Genomic DNA, 26,332 nt, shown 5'->3' on the forward strand with positions numbered 1-26,332 from the left:
AGTAACTGGCATCAAGGCATTTTCCACCCCATCCTTATTTCCGATAACTTGGACCCAAAGGGCGTCTGTTTTGGTTAGAATGTTATGCCCAACTTTCATCAGAAATGCTATATTGTTTCCTTCATGCGTCTTAATCCCATGCCTCCATTCTGCTTTGGCGGGCAAGCCAAACTCCAAGGAATCTGGTGAGTACGTCTGCGGCTGTGTTTGCACCCCAAACGAAAGCCCTAATGTGCTTTTCTAAATTATAACAGGTGCTGGAAGGTACGACCGTTGTAAATTTGGTCCCAAAAAATATCATTCATATTGTTTTTTTTTTATTAGTGAAATTTATATTGCTTTTATTCTATATTTTTTTGTCAATACAAATTGGTCTATTAAGATATAAACTTAAGGTTCACTTTTTTTTACAATAAAACGACGTCATTTTGAGGCGAAAATCAAAATACTTTTGTAATTATAATTTATTTCAATGTTATAATAATCTTTTTCATTATAATTTTTTAATTTTTCAACCTAAAATTACGTCATTTTGAGAGCAAATATAAATAACTTACTTACATTCACTTTGAAAACATTAAACCCATAAACTTATTTCTAAATTGACAATAATAAGATGAATTTGTTAGCGAGTTTACAAATAAGGGAATCAAACACTAGGAGACAAATTGTACATTCAATGCCATATATTTTATTGTTTCAATTTTCAAAGGAGGAATTTATAAATTTTTAATTTCCCAAGTCGTACATTTGGGTTGCATATGAATATATATACAGGAAAAGTAGTTACATTCCACCTGAGGCAGTCATGAAGAAGTAGAACAAAGTACGAAGCGATTTTATAATTAAAATTTTGGGAAGTATGTTGTCTCCACAGGGGACTATCAAGTATTCTTCTCCAAGACAGAAAGGGCAGGTGTCAAGTAGTTATTTGCTTTGTCAGGCAAGTGTGCAACCTGAGCAGACCCAAAAATAATCAGTTTCCATGAATGCATTAACGAAGAGCTTTTTCATTTTATTTTTTTGCCTCTATAAAAAATGCCATCAATAATTTTTCCCATACCAGCTCATAAAGCTCCCTCCCATCCTCAGCAACATACTCGTAACATACCTAGACAAGGTTGAAAAGGTTTAGTTTCTTTTGGCATTGACTTCAGTCTTATAACCAAGCAGGATTTACTCACATCAAAGCTTTTGTTTCTTGCAGTTGTATCATGTAGTGCCTTCACACATATATCAGCCACATCAGCGCAGCTGATGCCCTAAAAATCAAGGATAACATTTGGCATTCCTCAATTATTCCTATTGTGAAAAATGGTTTACGGGCATGTAAAACACTTTAGTGAAATCAATAAAGAATGGAAAAAGAAACTCAAAACAAGAAACGTGTATCTGATAACAACTGTTGGGCTAAAAGGCTTGCACAATAATGGTAAGAATAGAATACACTAACCTGAGATATTCTGTTTCCTTGATCAAATATTAGAGCACGCTGCCCACCAGGTTCTTCCTGTCAGAAAAACTGCAAGTTAGTTAACATGAGAAAAACGCTTAATTATATTTCCACACTACAAACAGATTGCAGAGGGCGAATTCCCTACAAAATTCATTCAGCTTTCTTGAGGTTCTAATAATTTACTGTAATATTCTCTGGAAAATTATAATGGAGTCATGTTTTAACAAGCCCCTTCCATTCCCGAACTTCAATGCAAGTTTGAATTTTGTAAAAAATAAAAATAATTTGGCATAAAAATGACCCTGACATCATTGATTAGACATCATACTAATGAATTACAACTTGTAATTGGCTGCCGCAAAGCAACCCTGACAAAATGACCCTACCAAAGAGAACTTAGCAACCATTTCTAGCCAGGGGACCACGATGATGCCAATTTCAAGAGTTTTGGAACAAATTACAATGGAAAAAGCCGATTTAGAGTACAAAAATTAAGGAGAACTGAGACAACACAAGACATGATGTCCCCCATGTAATGAAAACTGAAAACAAGAGATTATTAAAAAACAAAATTACTATTCATTAAATCCCATCTAGCGAAAATGGGATGAGGACAATCCGTACACGTACTTATACTTTTGCAAATTTATACAGAGACTATTTGTTGAATTCTAACATTTGATCTTTCAATCACAAAGGAATAACTAAACACAATTTAGTCATTATGAGCTAAACAGTATTGATCACTTTTCGTGATGAGGCATAGATAAAGTGAGAGTTGAGAAAATAGTCTCAGTGGGTGGTAAGAAGTACAAGTAAAGCGCTGAGGGGTATGACCTCTGTCTTGTCTGCATTTAACAGCATACCCCAATGAAGCAGCAAGGACTCATACATTTATGACTTTTCTAGGTTGTCTGGGAATGTTGGCTAGGATTGGTCAAGGTTTTTAGACTAAGGTTTCAATAGGGAGTTAATGGAATTTTAAGGTAAGAGATCTAGAAGAAGTATTATTCTATTAATTGCTTTTTGCAAATACCAAATATATATTGTATTCAATTGTGTATAAAACTGTACAAAGGACCTCTTTTTAAAGAGGTTAAATGACCTAATGGGCCAAGCTCAAATAACCTGCTAAAATAACAGAATAATAAATAATACAATTCTATTTAATATTATTTTATTTCTAACACTCCCCCTCAAGCTGGTGCGTATATATTATAAGCTCCCAGCTTGTTACATATATGATCTATTCGGGGACCTCTAAGAGCCTTGGTGAAAACATCTGCAAGTTGATCACTGGAATTGACAAATGTTGTCTCGATCTCTCCTGACTGAATCTTCTCTTTAACAAAGTGACAGTCAATTTCTATATGTTTGGTCCTCTCATGAAAGACTGGGATAGAGAATATATGCAATGCTGCTTGATTGTAACAAACGAACTTCATGGGCTGCTGTTCACAGAAATGTAGTTCCTTAAGCAATTGTTTTAGCCAGATGAGCTCACAGGTTGCATTTCTCATTGCCCGATATTCTGCCTCTGCACTTGACCTTGCAACCACAGTTTGCTTCTTACTCTTCCAAGAGATCAAGTTTCCTCCAAGGAGAACAAAATACCTCGAGGTGGATCGTCTGTCTGAAGGAGAACCTGCTCAGTCAGCATCTGAATAGCTAGATACCTTTGCATTCTCTTTATTTGTGTATAATAAACCTCTTCCTGGTGCTCTTTTGATATATCGAAGAATCTTGATAATTGTATCCCAATGGGAGTCACAAGGAGAGTCAAGGAATTGACTTGCCACACTAACTGCAAAAGAGATGTCTGGTCTCGTCACAATAAGATAGTTCAACTTTCTAACTAATCGGCAAAAACGACCAGGGTCTGCCAATTGCTCCCCCTGTCCGGGTAACAGCTTAACAATAGAATCCATAGGTGTATCAATAGATTTACATCCCAACATACCAGTCTCATCTAGGATATCCAGTGCATACTTCTTCTGACAAATGAAAATTCCCTGCCTAGATGGTGCCACTTCGATCCCTAAGAAATATCGAAGTCTGCCAAGATCTTTGGTGTGAAACTGATTGAATAAGTATTTCTTTAACTGATCAATCTCAACTTGATCACTGCCAGTAATAATGATATCATCAACATAGACTAGGAGATAGATGCACTGGCCAGAAGAGTTATGCCTATAGAAGACAAAATAATCGGCTTTGCTTCTGATTAAGCCAAAGGATTGAACAGCAGAACTAAAGCGACCAAACCAAGCCCGCAGGGACTGCTTCAGGCCATATAAAGATTTACGAAGCTTACATATCATTCCAGAATTCTCCCCCTGAGCAACAAAACCTGGTGGTTGCTCCATATGTACTTCCTCTAGCAAGTCACCATGTAAGAATGCATTTTTTATATCAAGCTGTAGAATGGGCCATTGATGAATGGCAGCAAGTGCAAGAAATAGGCAAACAGATGCCATCTTGGCAACAGGAGAAAAAGTATCCCCATAGTCAAGACCAAATATATGAGTGTATCCTTTAGCCACCAAACGAGCTTTGAGGCGATCAACAGTGCCACCAGGACCAATTGTTACAGACCTTCTACTCAGGTTTCTAGAAATAAGAACAATAAAAGAGATTCTTGGCCTGAATAACATCATTTTTTTCATATCTTTAGCAAAGACAATTACAAGAACAGTAAACAGAGACAATTTCAAAGATAAGGAAATAGAAAAGGAAATGACAATGCAAAAATATAAAAGATATTGTGAGACAATTCTAGAGGTCTCACTCTCTCCCAATATCCAAAAGGATCCGAAACCTCCCAAAGATTCCAGAACATCCCCCTCAAGCACCATCCTCCCATCTTAACCAATTTCCCCCACGCATGCATTCTGTTAGAGGGTATTCCAGTAAATATCTCTACTCGGGCCTTCAGTCTTTCCACTTCCTGAGCCAATAGCATCTTCACTTGGGCCAACTACTATATTTGGGGCCCAAACCATGGTGGGTTCGTATCACAGAGATGAAGATGTTAAGATGGATGTGTGGTTATACGAGGATGGATAAGATAAGAAATGAAGACATTCGACGAAAGGTAAGAGTACTACCGGTGGCTGAAAAGATGAGAAAACATAGATTGAAATAATTTGGACACGTAATGAGAAGGCCCTTAGATATTCCCGTAAGAACAAAAGTATGATACTTGGGGGAAGATAGAGGTAGAGGTAGACCATAACTTAACTTGGGGGAAGATAGTAAAACAAGACTTAATGGAGTGAGATATAGATTGGTGGACGGTGTGTCTTAGGACGAAATGGAGAAAAACTATAAGCATGGTAGAGGATTAGACCCGTTGTTATTTTTATGTTCCAGATGGTCCCTTTTTAGTCCTTTTCCTCTTCATCTCCCTTCTCTTCTTCTTTTCCCCTTCTTTTCCTTTATCTCTTTTCTTCTTTCCCATCTTTTTTTATCTTTTTTTTTGTTTTTTTGTTTTTATTTTTTGTTTTATTTTTAATTTTTTTTACACCCTTTTTTTACTTATATATATATATATTATTTATTTATTTGTAATTTTATCTCTTTGTATTTTTCATTTGGATTCATCTACCACCGACCCCAATTAATTTGGGATAAAGGTGTTGTTGATATTGATAACAAAAAAAAAATAAAAAATTCAAAAGTATGTGTCTATCCCTTTTTCCTCATTTAAAAAAAAATAAAAAAAAAAAAAAAAACATTATATTGGCCAATTTTATTAAAGGAAAAACTACTCCAAACCAGGTCGGCCTGTTCCTCACTTGTTTTCACAAGTTTTAGACTAGTTTGACAAGTTCATCAGTTTTTTGCTGATTCAGTTTTATAGGTTGAATGGATTGGAAACCTAACCCGTTCATTGATCTTCTAATCAAACCAGCAGATCTGGTCCGGTTCTCCCATCAATGCTTAATATCCAAATGCTCTCTATAAATAGAAATCTCCACACAAAAAAGAGACATTGAATTATATGAAGGATTGGTGGTACTCAAATGAGTAAAGTGAATTTGAAGGCTTGTCTTCTTACAGATTAGTCACTCAAATAATTGAGAAACAATGACAGGCAATTCAAAATACACGATGAGATTAATGATGTAAGCTCCATCATCTATAGAAGAATATTAGTGAGGTTGGTAGGGCCATTTGACTCCATAAGGCATTTGTGGATTTGCCAGTTTTTATGCAATCACACATATTCTCATTTCACTTTGTACTCATTTTTTTCCCTCCTAGCATCCAAAAGTCACAAAAGTGCTAATTTGTGCAACTAAACCAGAGCAGTAATTGTGAACAACATTTTACCAATCATAAGCCATCAATAATCAATCCAATGCACATTCAGGTACATGTTCCACCTGCAAGCTGCAATAGGGACTTTACCTCCAAGGGACCAGGACGAACTACTGTGTATCCAAGGCCAGATCTCCTTAAGGAATCTTCACCTGCCTGGAGAATTTGTCATTGAAATAATTAAACATAACCAAAAATACAAAGGAAGCAACACTCAACTTAGTCAAAGAATCTAAACAAAGAATGGAACCAACCCTCTTGGCTTTAAGAACTTGCTCTCGTCTGGAAGGCTCAATTCCTAATCCTGAACATGAAACTAAGACAAAATCGGTTTCTTGCCCAGTCTGCAGGATGTTAACACGCAAAATTTACATTAGGATGATACATAGTATCAACATTACCATAGAACATATATCATCCGGATGCCTTGTCAAGAACAGTAATCATTTTTACTTTTTTTTTTTCCACATTGTTACTAACTTTTGTTATTGTCATCAAGCAGAACAAGCTCTGCAAACAAGCAATGAAAGAATGTATGCCGTACAAGTACTTTTCACACTGCCAAGGAACAATATAAGAGATAATAGCATCCTTCAAATAATTAATTAATTTCAATATGATAACGAAGAAAGTAATTCCCTTCATAACTTGCTCCAGAATATCAATATTCCTACAAGAGAAAGAGGTTCAATAAGTGAATGTTGGGGGGCGGGGGAGAGACAGTTTAAACAAAAGCTGGTCCAAGTTGTTAGCAATTGGACAAACAAATGCTAAGCATTACAATTTACAAGGTTGCCAGACCCGAGTTGTCATCTTCTTTCGAGTGAAAAAAGATAAACAATTATGATAAAGAAATATAGTGCATGTATAAAGCTGGAAAGTTGTTAGCAATTGGAAAAACGAAGGCTAAGCATTACAATTTACAAGGTTGCCAGACTCGAGTTGTCATCTTCTTTCAAGTGAAAATAGATAAACAATAATGATAAAGAAATATAGTGCATGTATGTGAGTGTGCGCCCATGTGCATTAGAGAGAGAGAGAGAGAGAGAGAAAGAGAAAGAGATATAGAAGAGAAAGTAAATTTCAAAGAGCATTAGGCAATATAATTACATTAAAGGACTTCAAAGATTACTACCACTTAAAAGTAAGAATGTATATTGTATTCAATTTATATAAAACTGTACAAAGGACCTCTATTTAAAGAAAGAGGTTAAATGACCTAATGGGCAAAGCTCAAATAACCTGCTAGAATAACAGAATAATAAATAATACAATGCTATTATTTCTAACACTCCCCCTCAAGCTGGTGCGTATATATCATAAGCTCCCAGCTTGTTACATATATGATCTATTCAGGGACCTCTAAGAGCCTTAGTGAAAACATATGCAAGTTGATCACTGGAATTGACAAATGTTGTCTCGATCTCTCCTGACTGAATCTTCTCTCTAACAAAGTGACAGTCAATTTCTATATGTTTGGTCCTCTCATGAAAGACTGGGTTAGAGGATATATGCAATGCTGCTTGATTGTCATAAATGAGCTTCGTGGGCTGCTGTTCACAGAGATGTAGTTCCTTAAGCAATTGTTTTAGCCAGATGAGCTCACAGGTTGCATTTCCCATTGCCCGATATTCTTCCTCTGCACTTGCCCTTGCAACCACAGTTTGTTTCTTACTCTTCCAAGAGATCAAGTTCCCTCCAAGGATAACACAATACCCCGAGGTGGATTGTCATCTGAAGGAGGACCTGCCTAGTCAGCATCTGAATAACTAGATACCTTTGCAGTCGCTTTATTTGTGTATAATAAACCTCTTCCTGGTGCTCTTTTGATATATCGAAGAATCTTGATAATTGTATCCCAATGGGAGTCAAGGAATTGACTTGCCACACTAACTGCAAAAGAGATGTCTAGTCTTGTCACAGTAAGATAGTTCAACTTTCCAAGTAATCGGCGATAACGACCAGGGTCAGCCAATTGCTCCCCCTGTCCGGGTAACAACTTAACATTAGGATCCATAGGTGTATCAATAGATTTACATCCCAACATACCAGTCTCGTCTAGGATATCCACTGCATACTTCCTCTGACAAATGGAAATGCCCTGCCTAGACTGTGCCACTTCAATCCCTAAGAAATATCGAAATCTGCCAAGATCTTTGGTGTGAAACTGATTGAATAAGTATTTCTTTAACTGATCAATCCCAACTTGATCGTTGCCAGTAATAATGATGTCATCAACATAGACTAGGAGATAGATGCACTGGTCAGAAGAGCTATGCCTATAGAAGACAGAATGATCGGCTTTACTTCTGGTTAAGCCAAAGGATTGAACAGCAGAACTAAAGTGACTAAACCAAGCCCGAGGGGACTGCTTTAGACCATATACAGATTTACGAAGCTTACATACCATTCCAGAATTCTCTCCCTGAGCAACAAAACCTGGTGGTTGCTCTATATATACTTCCTCTTGCAAGTCACCATGTAAGAATGCATTTTTGATATCAAGCTGTAGAAGGGGCCATTGATGAATGGGAGCAAGTGCAAGTGAGGGTAACAATACATGAAAGAACACTGTGAATTAGCTCAGGAGACTCTGTGAGAGAACACGCTACTGGAGAAGGTGGTGCAATCAGACAGTAGAGACCTCGTGACTCAATGCCCGCTCCAATCGTCTTCCCCGTATCCGGATCTTGCATAGAAAAGGATTGTTTAGAGAAAGTAACAATACATGAAAGAGAATGAATCAACTGGCTAACAGAGATTAAATTAAAAGGGATGCCAGGTATATAATAAACAGAGTTCAAAGTTAAAAGGGGAGTTGGGTTGGCTTCCCCAATTCCACGAGCAGGAGCCTTAGTGCCATCAGCAAGAGTGACAGAGGGTAAGTTATTAGAATAAGAAAGTGAAGTGAAAAGATCCTTATTACCACAAAGGTTATGAGTAGCACCTGAGTCTATTATCCAGGGCCCAAGAGATGATTGAGAAAGGCAAGCAACATGATTACCAGTGTCTTGAGTAGGATGCTGAGAAGAAACCTTATTGAGAAGTGCCTCATAGTCGGCATTAGAAAGAGTTACTGAACCAGTAGAAGGTGGTGTAACATCAGTCTGCGCAAAGTTGGGAGTTAGTGGTTTCAAGTGAGGGTACTTCCTATAGCAGCGTTCTTCAAAATGTCCAAGATTCTGGCAATAATTGCAACGAGGCCTCTGTCCGCGGCCACCCTGTCCACGTCCGCGTTCACTCTTCCAATTGGAATCATTGGAACGAGAAAAGAATGCAGTGGAATCGGTAGCTGGCACATATGTGGGAGCTGTTGATTTATCCTTAAGATTCAGAAGGCGCTGGAAAGTGTGTGACAAGCTAGGAGTCTCAGCACTGGTTAGAATATTCTCACGAACACTTTCTAACTCCTCGGAAAGACCGGAGAGGGTTACGACCATAAAGAAGCGCTCCACTTGCTTCTTGTACGCAAAGGCATCTGCAGCATGAGGTAACATAGCTAAGAATTCTTGCATCAAAGAACGAATCTTACCAATATAAGTTTCCATTCGAGACTCTTGAGATTTGCGCAATTCCATTATCTGAGACAATTGAATAAAGTTGCTGAATATCATTGGTGTAAAGGTTTTTAGCTTCCTCCCATACGTCATAGCAGGTCTCAAAGGAGATGAAAATGTCTATGATTGTCGGATCAATGGACTGCAGTTGAGCATCAATCTTTTCCCATTCAGATGTCTGATCGTTTGAAATATTGTCAGACTTAGTTGTGAGATGTTGGCCATATTCCTGACCAGTAAACCAGATCTTAACTGAGGTAGACCAGGTCTTGTAAGTTGTAAGTAACAGATCCGGTCAGTTTCATCGTTGTAATGGATGGAGTAGTACTGAAGATTACACCAATAATGTTTTTGGATACACTACCTAAGCCTTCCATCACAAAAAAAAAAAAAAAAACAAAGATGACCAAGTAAAAACAAAGAACCCTGAGGTTTCGCTCAGAAAGGAATAGCACAACTAATGGAGAGCAAAGAATCACTGATATCCTCTGAACGGACGAGACCCACAACGAACGAAGACCAGATCTGGAAAGAGGAGAGGAAGGCGAGTTGTTCTGTCCAGGAATGGCCGGAAAAGGTCACTGGAACAGTGCTCACGCGCCGGTGAGAGGGGGCGCGTGAGCACCACACGCAGAGAAGGTCACCCGTGCATGAGGGCGCATGAGATGTCCGTCGGTGATGGGCCTTCTACAGAGACGGTCGCCGGAGGAAGGAGAGCCTGATCGCAGGTGTACCGGTTGAAACCATCGCCGGAAAAGTTTTCCGGTGACCGTGAACAGTAGCAAACGGCGGTACTGACGGCAAACAGAGGCTGATTTCTGACTATTCAAGGTTGAGGAGGCTGGTTTTTGACTATTCAAGGCTAAGGATAAATATTTGGTGACTAGTTAAAGGTTAGGGCTAAAAAAGGGTTGCCGGTATAATGCACGGCGAGATAAGGGTTTTATGCGGAAGCGAGGTTTCCCAGAATATAAGCTCTGGTACAAACTTAAAAGTAAGAATGTATATTGTATTCAATTGTATATAGAACTGTACAAAGAACCTCTATTTAAAGAGGTTAAATGACCTAATGGGCCAAGCCCAAATAACCTGCTAGAATAACAGAATAATAAATAATACAATGCTATTATTTCTAACACTACCAAAGAGTCATAGTTTGTAAGACATATTCAAATTTATATGAATAACTGCATCTTTCAAAAGATAAAAAATTAAGGATCTTAATAAAATAAAAAGATGTCATCCTTTATAGTTCACACTATTGTTGGCATCCTTGCACTTTATAATCTTGACAAGAAACAAATGAAATAACTATTTTATCCTATTCATTCATAACAAAAAATATGCCATTGTAATCAACAATTCAACCAGTGATTTTGCAATGCATATACTGTGAACATTAGACAAGCATATAATCAACATTGTTGTAGTTTAAACTGCATAAAAGCACCTACAGGCAAGGCTTTTATATATTCCAATATAAGCTTAAAGCTTCTCAAATCCTGCTTCATTGTCGCATTTACTTCGACAGGCCTCTGAAAAAAGAATGAAGACAGGATCAGAACTATGCAATTATACACTAATTTAAATAAAAACGTAAGTTTAAGTAGGTAAAAGAGGGGGGAAAGTAATGCAAAAAAAGTAAGGAAATAGGCGACTTCATAAAATATTGCACATGTTTAGAAGTTTGTAAGGTCTTTAACGGGAAAGGACAATAAGAGTAATAAAAAATGTATAGGATAACCATGACCTCACTTTTTTCTTTTTTTTTTACTCTACCAGCATTTGAACCCTGGACCATTATGGCGTTGTCCTCCAACAACTACAACAACAACAACCCTGAACTCTACCATGACCTCACTTTTGGTCTGATGCTAAGCAGGAAACCAAGAAGGATCCAGTCATTTCAATATGATCACAATCTCTTACAACAGCATTGGTAAGGCAGAGTCATCATACACTCCCTCTGTCTATTAGAGTATATAAGTCTCTTCTGTTTAGCTTGTATTTAGTCTATTATGTTTCTGGTTGTACAGTACCTGATCTCCTATTTCTGTTTACATTTGTTATTTTGTTAGTGCTTAGTTTGATCTTAGTGGGTTGTACAGTACCTGATCTCCTATTTTTGTTTACATTTGTTATTTTGTTAGTGTTTAGTTTGATCTTAGTGGGCCTCTATGTGGACCTCAGAGTGGGCCTTTTGCTCTATATATAGAGAGCTTCATGTATCTCTTAGTTGTTGTTTACAATAATATCAGAATGGATCTATCTTCCTCACTCTCTCTTCTCTCTCTCTCCTAAATCTCTAATACGGTATCAAGAGCTCTTTTTCTGAGGGCCTGAACCTTTCTTCCCTCCATCAATGGCTTCCACAACATCCTCTTCACCTGAAAATCACAACAGCAGCAACCAGAGTGGTGCGAATCAAAGCGTCCGAAGTGGAACTGTGGAGAATAAAGCACCTTCCCTCTTCAATTACCAGATCTCAGTCAAACTTACTAAAGAAAATTACCTCTTCTGGAACCAAATCGTTGAGCCTATCATAACTTCACATCAGCTTCACAAATTCCTGGTTAATCCAAAAATTCCTCTCAAGTATCTGACGGAAGAAGATCGCGAAAGTGAGAACGTAAATCCTGCATTTCTGGAATGGCTCATGCAAGATAAAATGTTGCTAACCTAGTTACTTTCAACTATATCTGAACCAATGGTGAATGAGATCTTAGGAGTTAAGCACTCGCATGAAGCTTGGGATCAATTACATATAATGTTTCATGGAAATATGAAATCGAAGACGAGACAGCTCAGATCTGAGCTTCACCTAATCAAGAAAGGTACGAAATCTGTGTCGGAGTATTTTTCGCAAATAAAGTCTCTGTGTAACTCGCTTAAGGCGATTCGAAATCCAGTGTCAGAGGATGATCATATCGATTATACTCTTGAAGGATTGCCTTCAGATTACAACTCGTTTGTTCTAAATGTACAAAGTCACAAAAATGCTTGCTCTCTTGCTGTAGATCTGATGGCATATGAACAACTTAAACAAAGTGAAATTTTGCTGTCTAAACCAGCAACTGTGAACGTTGCCCAAGCACAAAATCAGCTGGAACAAAATGCTTTGTTCGCCTCTGTTTCTGCGAATGGAAAACAAAGCATGAACCAGTCGCTCCAAACTTCAGAGTCTTCCTTTCAAGGTCACTCCAATCCTGCTAACAGAGGTTGTGGAAGGTCTAGAGGACGATCAAACAGAGGCAGAGGTCGTGGATCTAGAGCAAACGTGCTGTGTCAACTCTGTTACAAGTATGGACATGATGTGCATTCTTGTTGGTACAGGTTTGATGAGAACTTTGTACCAACTCTTCAACCTCCCACAGTAAATGCTCCAAGCTTCACAACCACTGCAGTAACGTCAATTCATTCGTCAACCACAACAGCCCAAATATCAACGATCATTTCAGTATGTTCATCAGCCTATGGAGAATACTATTCCTTAGGCAATGGTTGCTGCTCAACAACTAGCTCTTCTTCCCACACCTACTCCTCAGTCTGTTTTGGAATGGTATCCAGATTCTGGAGCAAGTCATCATGTGAAAGCAAATCCATTTAACCTTCTTCAAAGTCAACAGCTCACTAGAACTGGTCAAGTTTTCATTGGAAATGGTCAAGGTTTGCGTATTCATGCCATTGGTTACTCCAATTTTCTGTCACGTGTAGACACTAAAACAAATTGTCTCTCAAAAATCTTCTTATGAAGAATCTATTAAGTGTTAGTGCCTTTGCTCGTGATAATAATGTGTTCTTTGAGTTTCACCCTACTAAATGCTTCGTTAAATTGCAGGAGTCTCATAAAGTCCTTCTAGAAGGAACATTGGGCCAAGATGGACTCTACTGTTTTTCCAGCATTGTGTTCCCTCAACACACTCAATCTTCTTCTCTGTTGTCTAGTTGTAATGTTGTTCAATCTTCACAATCTGTTGACAGAATAGTTTACATTTGCCAAACTGTAATTCTGTTAAGTCAAACACATGTAGTCCTGCTAGTGTAATTTCTGATTCTGCCTACTCATTGTGGCATTGTCGACTTAGACATCCACATCATGCATCTCTTCAAAATGTACTACATACCTGTAAGATACACTTCAATAATAAAACTGCCTTAGATTTTTGCTCTTCTTTCTGTATTGGAAAATCTCAAAGACTCCCAGCTACTGCTTCCACCACTATTTATAATTCACCCTTTGAATTAATTCTCAGTGACTTATGGGGTCCAGCAACAATTAAATCAAGTTCAGGAAATTCCTACTATATATCCTTTGTTGATGCCCACACTCGTTACACCTGGTTATATTCCATTAAACAAAAATCTGATGCTCTTCCACTTTTCAAACAGTTTCATACCATGATTAGTACTCAGTTTCAAGCTCAAATTAAGGCTAATCAAATTGATTAGGAAGGAGAGATTAGGCCTTTTACACAATATCTGCATCTTCATGGCATCATCCATAGATTAACTTGCCCCTATACTCATCATCAAAATGGCATAGTAGAAAGGAAACACAGACATGTTGAAACTGGCCTCACATTACTTTCTCATGCTTCGTTACCCATAAAATTCTGGGATTTTGCCTTTAATACTGCCACTTATCTCATAAATCATTTGCCAACAGCCTCCTTGCACTTTGCTGTCCCTTTTACAACCAACACCCTGATTATAAATTTTTACAAATATTCGGATGTGCCTGCTTTCCTTTTCTACGCCCTTACAACAAACATAAACTAGAGTACAGGTCTCAAGAGTGTGTTTTTCTTGGTTACTCTTCCAGTCATAAGCGTTATTGATAGAGACCAACAACTCAAATACAGAAATAACACAAAGAACAAGGACTTTGGCCTGAATAATCGGATTTTATATATTCATCAAAAGACAATTCAAATGATAGTGAAACAGAGACAATTACAGAACAAGGAAAAATTACAATGAACATGGAAATGAAATAACAATGCAGAAATGTAAAAGTAATGTGAGACAATTGGAAAGGCCTCACTCTCTCCCAATTCCAGAATCTCGATGCCTTTACCATGCTACCTTCCCTATATATAACTAACTCAAAGTCATTTGCATTCCATTCTATTACGGGTAATTTGGGAAACTCCAAGCTGACGTGGCAGCAGCTGTGTATTAGTTAAATACCCCAAAGGGGTGGTATCGTATCAATACTCCCCTCCTTTTAAGCACCTTGTCCTCAAGGTGCAGATCAGCTCTTGAGAACTTTATTCCGGGATCCCATTGCTTAAATTGTAAAGACCCATATGTGCCCAAAGTATGATAATATCCACCGGGATCCCATGACTCCTCTAATCCACACCAAGAAAAAAGTTCAACCATTAGCTCCAAAAACAAACCAAGTCCACCACTATAATGAGAAAATTTTGAGAATGCAGCAATTGTAGCATCTCATTGGTATTGTTTTCCAGGAGTAATGCCCCCCACCTTCGGGTGATTCCCTTTGCTTGCCACAAAAGAAGACAACTGCTGAATGAAGAGAACATGTGTGACAACAGTTATATAATAAAGATGTCTACCTCCAGCTGGAAAATGTCCATCAAGCAAAACATCTTCATGGACACTTCTTTTAGGCATTTTATCGAACACCTTCAGAGCTATGTCCATTTCCTTGGACCCTATGCTATGAGAAACCCAATAACAAAATAAAGGCAGCAAAGTATTCATTACCACAGTATCTCTATTTGCCTTATATATAAATAATGCACGAACCATCGCTTCTCTAATTTCATAACTTGAGCACAGAATCAGAAATGAGGAAATGGATCCAAAACCGGTATTACAGGTCTGCTGAAATTTGCTGGTGTTTAATGTCATGTGAGACTCCTCTAAGGTGGTTATGTCACTCTTGCCCCAGTCATTCCAATTGACATCATCGTTGGGTTCTGCACCGCTGACGATTGCTGCTCCAAAGAAGCAAATGGCGGCGACTTCAGTGAAGTGAAAGAAAATGTTGAGTACCTCACACCACCAAGGAATGAAGAAGGCAGCATTGCCCCACCTGACACAGGCACATCACGACCCACGTCATTCCCTGCAGCCGTCCCCATCACAAACCAAGAAAGCTAGGTTTTGTTGGTGATAGAAAAGGTGGGCCAGTGGGTCCATGGCTAACCAAGTTGGTTGGCTTGTAATTGTAAGCCCATGTTTCTGAATGGTCCAATTCACCTCAATTTGTTGACACCCATATTTTTTGGGCCCATTTGACTCGGCCAAATATGTGGGCTCACATGTCCACTCCTTGTATAAATTTGACATGAAGAAGCAATTCTCTTCGAATTGGGCTGACACTACCATTTTTGAATAAAAAATTTGGGCCGGGTTTAGAAATTGGCCCAATTTTTTGTTTGCCCTAGTTTGGTCCTCCTTCAACCTCTTGCACATTCTAAAACGCTTCCTTTTTCCAGAGTTACGCAGCGATGAACCTTCCACTTCACAAGAAAATTCAAGTCCGAAAGTTTGGGTAATGGTGATGGAAGCTCCACCTCCTCTATTGGTTGTGGCTTCCATTTTTCTTGCGTCTTCTTTGTTGAAACCTCTTCTTCATCCATGACTTCATGAATTTTCTTGGTCTCTTTTCCTTCCATGATTTCCTTCTGCGAATTCTTCTTTAATGTGGATCATACAAAACCTCCAATCTCTTTAAACTCTAGGAAGCTTTCTATTGAACCATCACAAGTTTCAATCTTCTCCGGTAGAGATCTCTTTTCCACCTTCATCTCTAATTTCGTAGATTCTGGACTGCATATCTAAGTTGTCCTTGAACCACCTCACTCATCTTTTCATCACCCTCGATCCTCTCACCCTATAGCATCTTAGTTTTTGGTTCTATTTCATCATCAACCAAACAACTCTCGGGAAGATATTTTTCTACAAAAGCTTTCTCAAATGTAGTCCAGCTTGCATTAGGATTGAGCCAACTCCAACATTTGTAACAATTGAATGCAAAGCCTCTAAGCCCCTTCACTACCTCATTCAACTTCTCATCTTCATGGATTTTCTTCGCCTGGAAATATTGTCCAGATAGATTAACCATCCTCAAGCATCATCTTCTAAATAGAATAAAGGAATCTTCATTCTGCAAAATCGATTCTCCATCACCAGACCTTTCTGGGTTTCCATTTTTGGCTGTGAAACTTGCATTCCATCTCGCCTTCTGTCCGTTCGTTAACTGTTAGAATGATTACTGGTCTTCTCAAGAAGTTCACCAAGGAGCCTGAGTATCTCCCTATGATTTTCTTCAACTTGCCTTTCTCCTTTCTTCCAATCATCAAATCTATTTTCCAATTGTCTCTCTGCTTTCCTCCATTCTTCGGATCTGTTTTACATTCTTTCTTTCTTTTCTTTCTTTTCTTTCTGATTGGTGTTGTTCAAAGCTACCCGGACCGGATAGCTCTGATACCAATTGATAGAGACCAACAACTCAATCATAGTTATCAAATGCAGATTGCGGCATGTCGCGGCCAACCCCGAAAAACGCTATAGAGTTATAACGGATTGCGGATGCGGAAATAGCGGAATAGATATATGACAGAAATAATGACAAAAAGAAACATTTTTTAAAGGCAGAGATAGTAGAAGTGACATAGAGAGACCTAGGTTGACAGTAGCGGCCCGTAGCGCCGCTAAACCGCTACCGTAGCGGGTAGCGGTGGTCGGCCGCTACAAACTGCGACGTTACGCGACATTGGCCGTAGCAGAAGGTAGCGGCGTAGCCTAGCAGCAATACCTCTACCCGCTACACCCGCTACCCCGCTACACCACTCCCATGTTGGAATTTGATGGAGAATCCAGAGATGATGATGATTTTCTTTATTAGTCCACTTCTTGTACTTGACTATTTGACAATTTTATTGTTCAATTGTGTTTAATTTTGGATCCTTCCTTTATGTTCCTTGTATTTGACATTGATTGTGGAATTATGTGTTTGATTTTGTGTGACTTCTTATGTTTGAGCATTAATACTAAAAGCAATATTGCCTCGTTTCTTGACTGTTCGCATAATATATGTGGAATTAATACTTCACCGTAGCGGTAATACCGCTACCCGCTACACCGCTATACCATTTTCGGGATCAGTCGCTAACTGCTATTGACAACTATGAGAGAGACGCGGATAGACTAAAAATCCCTTAAATTTTTTCTGTTACACATTTAAATTTAGGACAATTGACATTTTGACTTATGGCAGCAATATGGCCGCAAATGCGATCGCAATGGCTGCTATTGCATTCCGGTGGGGCGCAGCGCAGTTTCTTGCGGCGAGGCACCGCAACGCCCATACGGCGGGGCTCGCGGCGCTATTGCAGCGCCATTAACTACTATGAACTCAAATACGTAAATAACACAGAGAACAAGGCCTTTGGCCTGAATAATCAGATTTTATATATTCATTAAGAGACAATTCAAATTATAGTGAAACAGAGACAATTACAATGAACATGGAAATGAAATAACAATGCAGAAATGTAAAAGTAATGTGAGACAATTGGAGAGGCCTCACTCTCTCCCAAGTTCCAATCCTAATTCCAGAATCTCGATGCCTTTACCATGCTACCTTCCCTGTATATAACTAACTCAAGGTCATCTTGCATTCCATTCTATTACGGGGTAATTTGGGAAACTTCTAGCTGACGTGGCAACAGCTGTGTATTAGTTAAATACCCCTAAGGGGTGATATCGTATCAGTTATCTTTGTATAAACAGGGATGGCAGAATTTGTCTCAAGAGATGTCATCTTCAATGAGTATTTGTTTCCCTATGCATCTTGGTCTTCACCTCCTACCTCTCTGTCCAATATATCATGCCCACCTTCCTCTGTTCCCCTTGCTGTCCAGCAGCATAATATGTGTACCAATTCAGAACATCAGTCCAGTTTCAACAGTAGTCCTTCTAACAGTCATCAACATCAACATCAACAACACCTATATCCCAAAATAATTGGGGTCGGTGGTAGATGAACCCAAATGAAAGATACAAAAAGATTGAAAAAAGAAACATAAAAGTAAAAATAAAAATAAATAGAATAGAATAGTAATAATATATACATATATATATATATAAAAATATAAAAGTAAAAGTAAGAAAGAAAGGGAAACGAAGGGGAAAAGGACTAAAAAGGGACCTACTGGAACATAGGAATAACAACGGGTCTAACCCTCCACCATGCTTATAGCTTTTCTCCATTCCGTTCTACGGCATACCGTTCGCCAATCTATATCCCACTCCAATAAATCTTGTTTTACTACTTCCCCCAAGTAAGTTTCGGTCTACCTCTACCTCTTTTTGTGTTGAGCTCTTGGTAACAAACTTTTGTTCTTACGGGAGCATCCAGGGGCCTTCTCAGTACGGGCCCAAACCACCTTAATCTATGTTCTCTCATCTTCTCAGCTACCGGTAGTACTCCTACCTTTCGTCGATTATCTTCATTTCTTATCTTATCTATCCTCGTATAACCACACATCCACCTTAACATCCTCATCTCTGCTACTCCCATTTTATGCTCATGTTGCCTATGTGCTGGCCAGCATTCAGCTCCATATAGCATTGCAGGTCTTACTGTTGTTTTATAGAATTTTCCTTTTAACTTAAGGGGGTTTTTGCGGTCACACAAAAACCCAAATGCACTGCGCCATTTCATCCACCCTGCTCTGATTCTATGATTTACATCCTCATCAATCTCTCCACCTTTTTGAAAAATGAAGCCCAGGTATTTAAAAGCGTCTTTCTTGGGTACCTCTTGATCACTTAGATGCACGGGATCTTGGTCTACATCTCTTACCAGAGAAAACTCACACTTCAGATACTCAGTCTTGCTTCGACTTAATGTGAATCCTTTAGATTCCAATGTGCTTCTCCACAATTTAAGTTTTCTATTAACACTATCTTTGCTCTCATCAATAAGCACAATATCGTCTGCAAAAAGCATACACCATGGCACTTCCTCTTGAATATCTTTTGTTAGTTCATCCATAACTAAGGCAAAGAGATAAGGACTTAGAGCTGACCCTTGGTATACACCTACCGTGATAGGGAAATAACTTGATGTTCCGTTGCAAGCTTTCACACATGTAGTAGCCCCATCATACATATCATTGATTGCCTTTACATACTTTGATGGTACTTTTTTCTTCTCCAGAACCCACCATAAAACTTTCCTTGGAACCCTATCGTATGCTTTCTCAAGGTCTATGAACACCATATGTAAGTCCTTCTTCTTTTCTCGATATCTTTCCATTAGTTGTCGCATCAAGAAAATGGCTTCCATGGTACATCTTCGTGGCACAAATCCAAATTGATTCACAGAAACCTTGGTATCTCTCCTCAAGCGATGCTCAATAACTCTCTCCCAGAACTTCATAGTATGGCTCATTAGCTTAATGCCTCTATAGTTTGAACAATCCTGTATATCTCCCATGTTTTTGTAGATAGACACAATCATATTTTTCCTCCATGCATCAGGCATCTTATTTGTCTAGAGAATCTTATTAAAAAGATTGGTCAACCATTTTATTGCCACATCCCCCAGGCCTCTCCACACTTCAATAGGGACCCCATCAGGTCCCAAGGCTTTATTAGTCTTCATCCTCTTTAAAGCCTCCTTAACTTCATGTGTATTAATTCTGCGCACAAATCTTCTATTCAAATCATCATAAGCGTCCTCTAAGTCCACCTCTCTTATATCTCCATCCCCATTAAACAGCTTGTTTAAGTAGTTCATTCATCTTGCATTTACATCTTCATCTCTCACCAAAAGTTTTTGATTTTCATCCTTGATGCATCTAACTTGGGTGAGGTCTTTACTTTTCTTATCCCTTATTTTTGCAAGTTTATATATACCTTTTTCACCATCCTTGCTCCCAAGATTTTTGTACAAATCAGCAAAAACATTGCCTCTAGCTTCTCGCACTGCTTTCTTTGCATTTTTTCTTGCCAATCTAAACTTTTGCAAGTTCTCTTCACTGGGACTTTTATGCAAAGATCTAAAGCACTCCTTCTTATGTTTAATTGCCTCTTGCACCTCTTCATTCCACCACTATGTTTCCTTTGTATGAAATCCATTTCCTTTGCTTTCTCCCGACACCCTCCTTCCCATATTTTGAATACACTTAGCCATCTCATTCCATATAGCATTTGCTCCTCCATTAAACTCCCAAGGTCCTTCGTGCAACATTCTTTCATTGAACTCTCTCTCTTTTCCCTCCTTAAGCTTCCATCACCTTATCCTCGGGTTCTGAGCCCTCTTCCTCATTGTAAGTACTTTGTTGAACCGAACCTCCAGGACTACCAGCTTATGTTGCGTAGCGACACACTCTCCAGGGTAGACCTTACCGTCGACACAAGAAGTTCTATCTTCGCTTCTAGCCAGAAAGAAATCAATCTGACTACGATTTTGGCCACTATGAAAAGTGATTAGATGTGACTCCCTTTTTCGAAAAAAGGTGTTCGCTAGCATCAAATCGTAGGCTAGTGCAACATTCAAGATATCTTCTCCAGTCTCATTTCTCGTCCCATAGCCAAAACCTCCATGAATTCTATCAAAACCTCCATTGCTTTTACCAACATGACCATTTAGATCTCCTCCTAAGAAAATCTTCTCCTCTCGAGGTATTCCCCTCAAAACCTCCTCCAAGTCTTCCCAAAATTGGCTTTTATCAATTGATTGCAATCCAACTTGGGGTGCATACACACTGAGGATATTCAGGATTAAATGACTCACTACAAGCTTAACCAGAATAATCATGTCGCCTTTCCTTTTGACGTCCACAACTTTATCTCTGAAACTTTTATCGATCATAATTCCAACACCATTTCGACTCTTGTTAATACCTGTGTACCATAACTTGAAACCAGTTCCATCCACTTCCTTGGCCTTTTCTCCAGCCCACTTAGTTTCTTGCAAACAAACAATATCACTTTCTTTCTAGCAAAAACATCTGTTAACTCTCTTAATTTACCCGTTAAGGTTCCTATGTTCCAGCTTCCCAATCGCATCCTTAACCCCTGGGCTGTGCTTGCCTGCCACGCTCGCTCATCTGCGTGTTGGGACCCTGACATACTTTTCACCAAATCCAGGTGAAGACCTGGCGTCTTCTAACAGTCATCATCAGTCAAATTTTTCTCTTATGTCACACAATTCACCAAATTCTCCAGTCAGTCCACTAACCCCTCATATCAGCTCAGCCATCTCTCTTCACACTTCACCAACTACTTAATCTGAAGTTCCACATGCTCACAGTTCCCCCAACCATTCAGGTTTGCACTCTTCTTCTTCTTCCTCTGACTCTTCTTCAGTTTCTAAGTATGTACCATCTTCTACTATCCCCTTGCACTCACCTGCTCATTCTGTCCAGACCTTTAGCCCTTTTGACCCATGTTGAATTTTCTTCTGTCAAACAGGCATTGGCTAGTTCCCCTTGGCTTAAGGCTATGAAAACTGAGTTTAATGCTTTGTTAGCTAACAACACTTGATCTCTTGGTGACTTGCCATCTAACAGAAAGGCTATAGGGTGCAAATGGGTTTTTAGAATCAAAGAAAACTCGGATGGAACCATCAAACAGTACAAGGCATGTTTGGATGCAAAAAAATTTCATCAACAAGCTGGATTTGACTATAATGAGACTTTTAGTCCAGTTGTTCACCCAGTTACTATTAGAATTATGCTCACTTTAGCAATAACTCAAGGCTGGATTTTACGGCAATTGGATGTAAACAATGCCTTCCTCAATGGAGATATAGAGGAAGAGGTATTTATGGCTCAACCCCCTGGTTTTGAGCACTCTAATAAGCATCTTGTTTGCAAATTTAACAAGGCTCTTTATGGTCTCAAACAAGCTCTTAGAGCTTGGTTTGACAAGTTGCGCACTGCACTGCTTTCTCTTGGATTTACTCCCTGTTGTTGTGATCCTTCTCTGTTCATTATGAAGACTGCCTCTTGAAAACATTCATCCTTGTGTATGTTGATGATATCATAATCACAGGCCCTGGTCGTCAGTTTATTCAGACTTTAATCTTTCAGCTCCACTCTCAGTTTGCACTCAAAGACTTGGGTGATTTAGACTATTTTCTTGGTGTTGACCCGAGCAACAGTGCATGATGCTAAAAGCATATCTTCACCTATGGTGTTTGGCTGAAAACTTTCAAGGTGTGGATCTACTTATTTGTTTTATACTTCTCATTTTCGGTCTATTGTTGGTGCCCTACAAAATGCTACAATTACTAGACCAGAGATAAGCTATGCAGTCAATAAGGTGTGTCAATTCATGGCCCAACCTCTAGAGGAACACTGGCTGGCTGTCAAGAGAATTCTTAGGTACCTTAAAGGTACAATCTCCTATGGTCTCTTCCTTCAGGTACAAGCCCTTTAACACTGACTACCTTTTGTGATGCTAATTGGACTAGTGACCCGATGATAGAAGATCAACCTCTGGTGCTTGTTTATTTGTTGGCCCGAATCTTGTGTCATGGTGGTCCAAGAAACAGACCTTGGTAGCTTGTTCAAGCACTGAGGTTGAATAAAAGTCTTGCATCAACTTGTGCTGAAATTCTCTGGATCAAATCTTTATTTCAAGAGCTTCAAGTTCCTTTGGCCACACCTCAGGTGCTGTGTGATAACATGAGCACGGTGGCTCTTTCTCATAATCCTGTGCTTCATGCTAGAACAAAACATATGGAGCTTGACATCTTCTTCGTTTGGGAGAGGGTGATTCAAAAAGATCTTGTCTCTCGTATCCCTGCTACTGATCAAATTGCAGGTACTCTTACAAAAGCCTTGTCTCCTGTTTTGCAGATTTAAGAAGCAAACTCAGTTTTAGATTCCCAAAACTGCTGAGTTTGAGGGAGGGTATTAGAGTATATAAGTCTCGTTTGTTTAGCTTGTATTTAGTCTATTATGTTTCTGGTTGTACAATACCTAATATCCTCTTTCTTTTTACATTTGTTATTCTGTTAGTGTTTAGTTTTATCTTAGTGGGCCTCTGTGTGGGCCTCTGTTAGTGTATCTCAAGGTTCTTTACATCTATAAACTCTGTATTTGTTTAGTCCGTTATCTAAGGTCCTAAAATTGTTTAACTCCAAAAGTTTTGGGTCATATAGCATGGAAGACATGAAAGGCTACAAATGGGAGAAATTTTAGTAGTTTTTCATTTACCATAATTAGCTATTGATCTTTCATAAAATATATTTTAACATCTTGAAAATCTCTTTTCCATTTTTAAATTCTGAGGCCTTCCACTCACAATTCAGCCCTAAATCCTTTGGGAATGCTAAAATCCCCTCTCAGGTTTAGGCTTTAATCCTTTTGGAATGTTAAAATTCCCTCTCAGGATTAGGCTTTTGTTTGGACAGCAATACCCAATCACCTTATGTTATAGGAGTTAGAAACTGCCACCGCCTTCTTTTGCATTCAGATGTTGTGACTTTTTTAACGGGAAACCACGATCTCACTTTATTTTTCTCCTCACCCATTATCCAGATATTTGGAAAAGAAAGGAGAGCAAGTTGTTGTATATTACAAAAATAAGATATTATATTGCAAAGACAAATACAAGGTCCTAAAATACAAGCTAGATTTAAGGAAGTGAATTGGAAACAATAAGTTAGTATACATCACCTGTCTTCTAGGCTCAAAGCGTATTGTCAATGTATGTACAAGAAAAGGGTCTAAAATTGGATCATCTGGTTTCACCGGGCGGAATGATGAAAATGGTACTCTAACCTGTCATAGTAATACAGACAGGAAACATGAAAGCTATAACTTGACCAATAATCAGTGCTAAGAAAAATAAATTTAAAGCAGGCTAGTCAGAACGGAGAAACCATAACTTCGTCAAAAAGGAAAATTATTCTTACGCGGCAAAATCCCACTTTTGTACTAATTCTAGCAAAATACAATCTACTCTGACTTGGATCCACCACAGGACCAGCTTCTAGAATTAATACATAAGATCTTCCATTGCCACCAACAGAGAGAACCAGACCCTCATACCTATCATGACAGATCAAATTATTATGCATGAATGCATGATAGAAGTTCATACTTTTAGCAAAATACAAAACAATTCTAGATGATTATCTCATCCACAAAAATCATTTATCTAGTATCTGATACCTGTCAAGAGTACAACCTAAAGGTAGAGAAAGCTTTTTTGATAGTTCCACGTAGCCTCCTCTATTGAAGACATACCCTAAAAATAATATGAAAATATAGGGGTAAAAAGATAATGTGTAGACTTCTTTATAAGAAATAAATCTTACAAAGCCTGTTGGTACTGTTCAGCCATATCCATGAGATATACCTGAGAAAACAGCCTCTCCATTCTCGGTGAACTCAAATTTAGCATCCATCCCGCCATCATATTTTGTGGTAACTACATCTTGGAAGTAAGTTCCTTGACGAACTTCCCATCCATCCAATGAAGAAGCAGATTTGAATTTGGCAATCAAGAGCTTACTTTTACTGCTTTTCCCAGCCCGCAATTGCGCCAATTTATTATTGTGATCCTGAAATTTGTGTCAAATTTGAAGTTTTATCAAGCAAGATTTGGATTTAAAATAATATGTAACGATGAATTATCCAGTTAGATATACATCCTCTTCGGGATACGAAGGCATGCATGCATTCAGGCACACTTTTTTATTTTTATTATTACTTGTGTGTGTGTTGTGGGGGGTAGGCGCAGACCTGAAAGGCTTTAGATAGATTATAAACTCCTCGATGATCAACCCTGAAGAGATCACCAGTGATAGCAGAGCGGGCAGTGGCACAATATATTATTTTGTTGCAGCCTTCTACAGCAGCCTTTACAGTGCTGGGATCACCAACATCCCCAATCACTATCTCTACTGACCTTGGAAGCAGGTCTACCACCTCCTGATCTGCCCTCCTTATCAAAGCCTAAATTGGAGAAAAAATTCATTTAATATTTTAGACCAGTTTATGATGAAAAAACACTTAAATCAAGTTGTCAATCTTTGTATTGTATCCATCTATCAGATTTAAAATTAATGAAAAATATAGAGAGGACTGAGGAGGCACCTTTACTGCGTAACCCCTGAGCATGAGCTTACGAACAACGATGCGACCGATGCGGCTGGTGGCACCAACAACCAGCACAGTAATATTCTGAGCGCCAGGGATGGCAAACTCGCACATGGGACCTTCCCGGACGAGAAGGGCATCAAGGGCCTCCTTATCATCGGTGCGGATGGTCCTAGATATCTGACCCAATCCCGAGAACTTACGCCAAACCTCATCGAATAACTGCCGCGATCTTCGACCCAGTCCCACCGGGTTCACGTCGTCCAGGCTAAGCGACACAGATGGTTGCTGTAGCACACGCTGCTTTTGTACCTCACGTTTTTCATTATCACCGTCATTTTGGGCATTTTCGTTCTTGCCAGCAGCCCTGGGAGCTAGCAGCAACCAAGAAGAGCGGCATGGACGAACGTTATTGAAGGACAGAAAACGACTGATTTTTGGGAAAGAAATAGAACCTCGGAGATTCGAGGATAGTTTACTCTTTGAGTACAAATTGCAACTAGATGTTGTTGCTGCCGCTGCGGCACTCATGATTCAGATGCCAAAGCCGCAAATCTCCCAATATCGTGTTTGGGAACGCGCTTCCGCAAAAGCTTTTTAAGTACGAGCAAAACGCCGACGAGGTTTAGGTTTGTTATACCTTGAAACCAAAAGTTATGAGTGGTCTGTGTTTTTGTATTAGCAATTTCCGACGACAGGATGGTAGAGCCCATAAGGAAAATTTTCAACCACATGATTTAGGATTCAGCCAGAAAAATGGTGAATTCAGTGCTTCCACGTACACAACTTGGTTAGCTTTTGTTCACCCTGATAAATTCTCGAAGATGCAAGATGCAAGATGCAATTTCATTCTAACATACTTTTTTTTTTTCTAGTACAAACATTCTAACATA

General features: G+C 38.9%; 1 protein-coding gene across 4 annotated transcripts; it reads right to left on the reverse strand.

Annotated features, from left to right (window-relative positions):
- Nucleotides 1–649: 649 nt before the first annotated feature.
- On the reverse strand, nt 650–26,116 carry LOC133305226 (protein HIGH CHLOROPHYLL FLUORESCENCE PHENOTYPE 173, chloroplastic). Of its 4 annotated transcripts, XM_061505383.1 has the most exons (13): nt 25,437–26,109; nt 25,083–25,295; nt 24,697–24,901; nt 24,510–24,585; nt 24,251–24,386; nt 24,012–24,116; nt 10,791–10,871; nt 6,034–6,123; nt 5,870–5,935; nt 1,454–1,510; nt 1,185–1,262; nt 1,064–1,111; nt 650–956 (listed from the first exon to the last, which is right to left on the reverse strand). In XM_061505383.1, exons 1-13 carry the CDS (start codon nt 25,968–25,970, stop codon nt 885–887), a joined length of 1,761 nt encoding a protein of 586 aa, XP_061361367.1. In that variant the 5' UTR covers nt 25,971–26,109; the 3' UTR covers nt 650–884. The 4 variants fall into 4 exon arrangements, 1 of the variants encoding a protein (XP_061361367.1); XR_009750742.1 differs by lacking the exon at nt 650–956 and having other exon boundaries at nt 1,091–1,111; nt 1,185–1,302; nt 25,437–26,115; XR_009750743.1 differs by lacking the exons at nt 650–956; nt 1,064–1,111 and having other exon boundaries at nt 1,191–1,262; nt 5,792–5,935; nt 25,437–26,116.
- Nucleotides 26,117–26,332: the final 216 nt, after the last annotated feature.

This window comes from Gastrolobium bilobum, unplaced genomic scaffold (genome assembly GCF_033153095.1).
Source record: "Gastrolobium bilobum isolate Gb01-03AN ecotype WA unplaced genomic scaffold, APGP_CSIRO_Gbil_v1 utg41381, whole genome shotgun sequence".
Taxonomy (NCBI): domain Eukaryota; kingdom Viridiplantae; phylum Streptophyta; class Magnoliopsida; order Fabales; family Fabaceae; genus Gastrolobium; species Gastrolobium bilobum.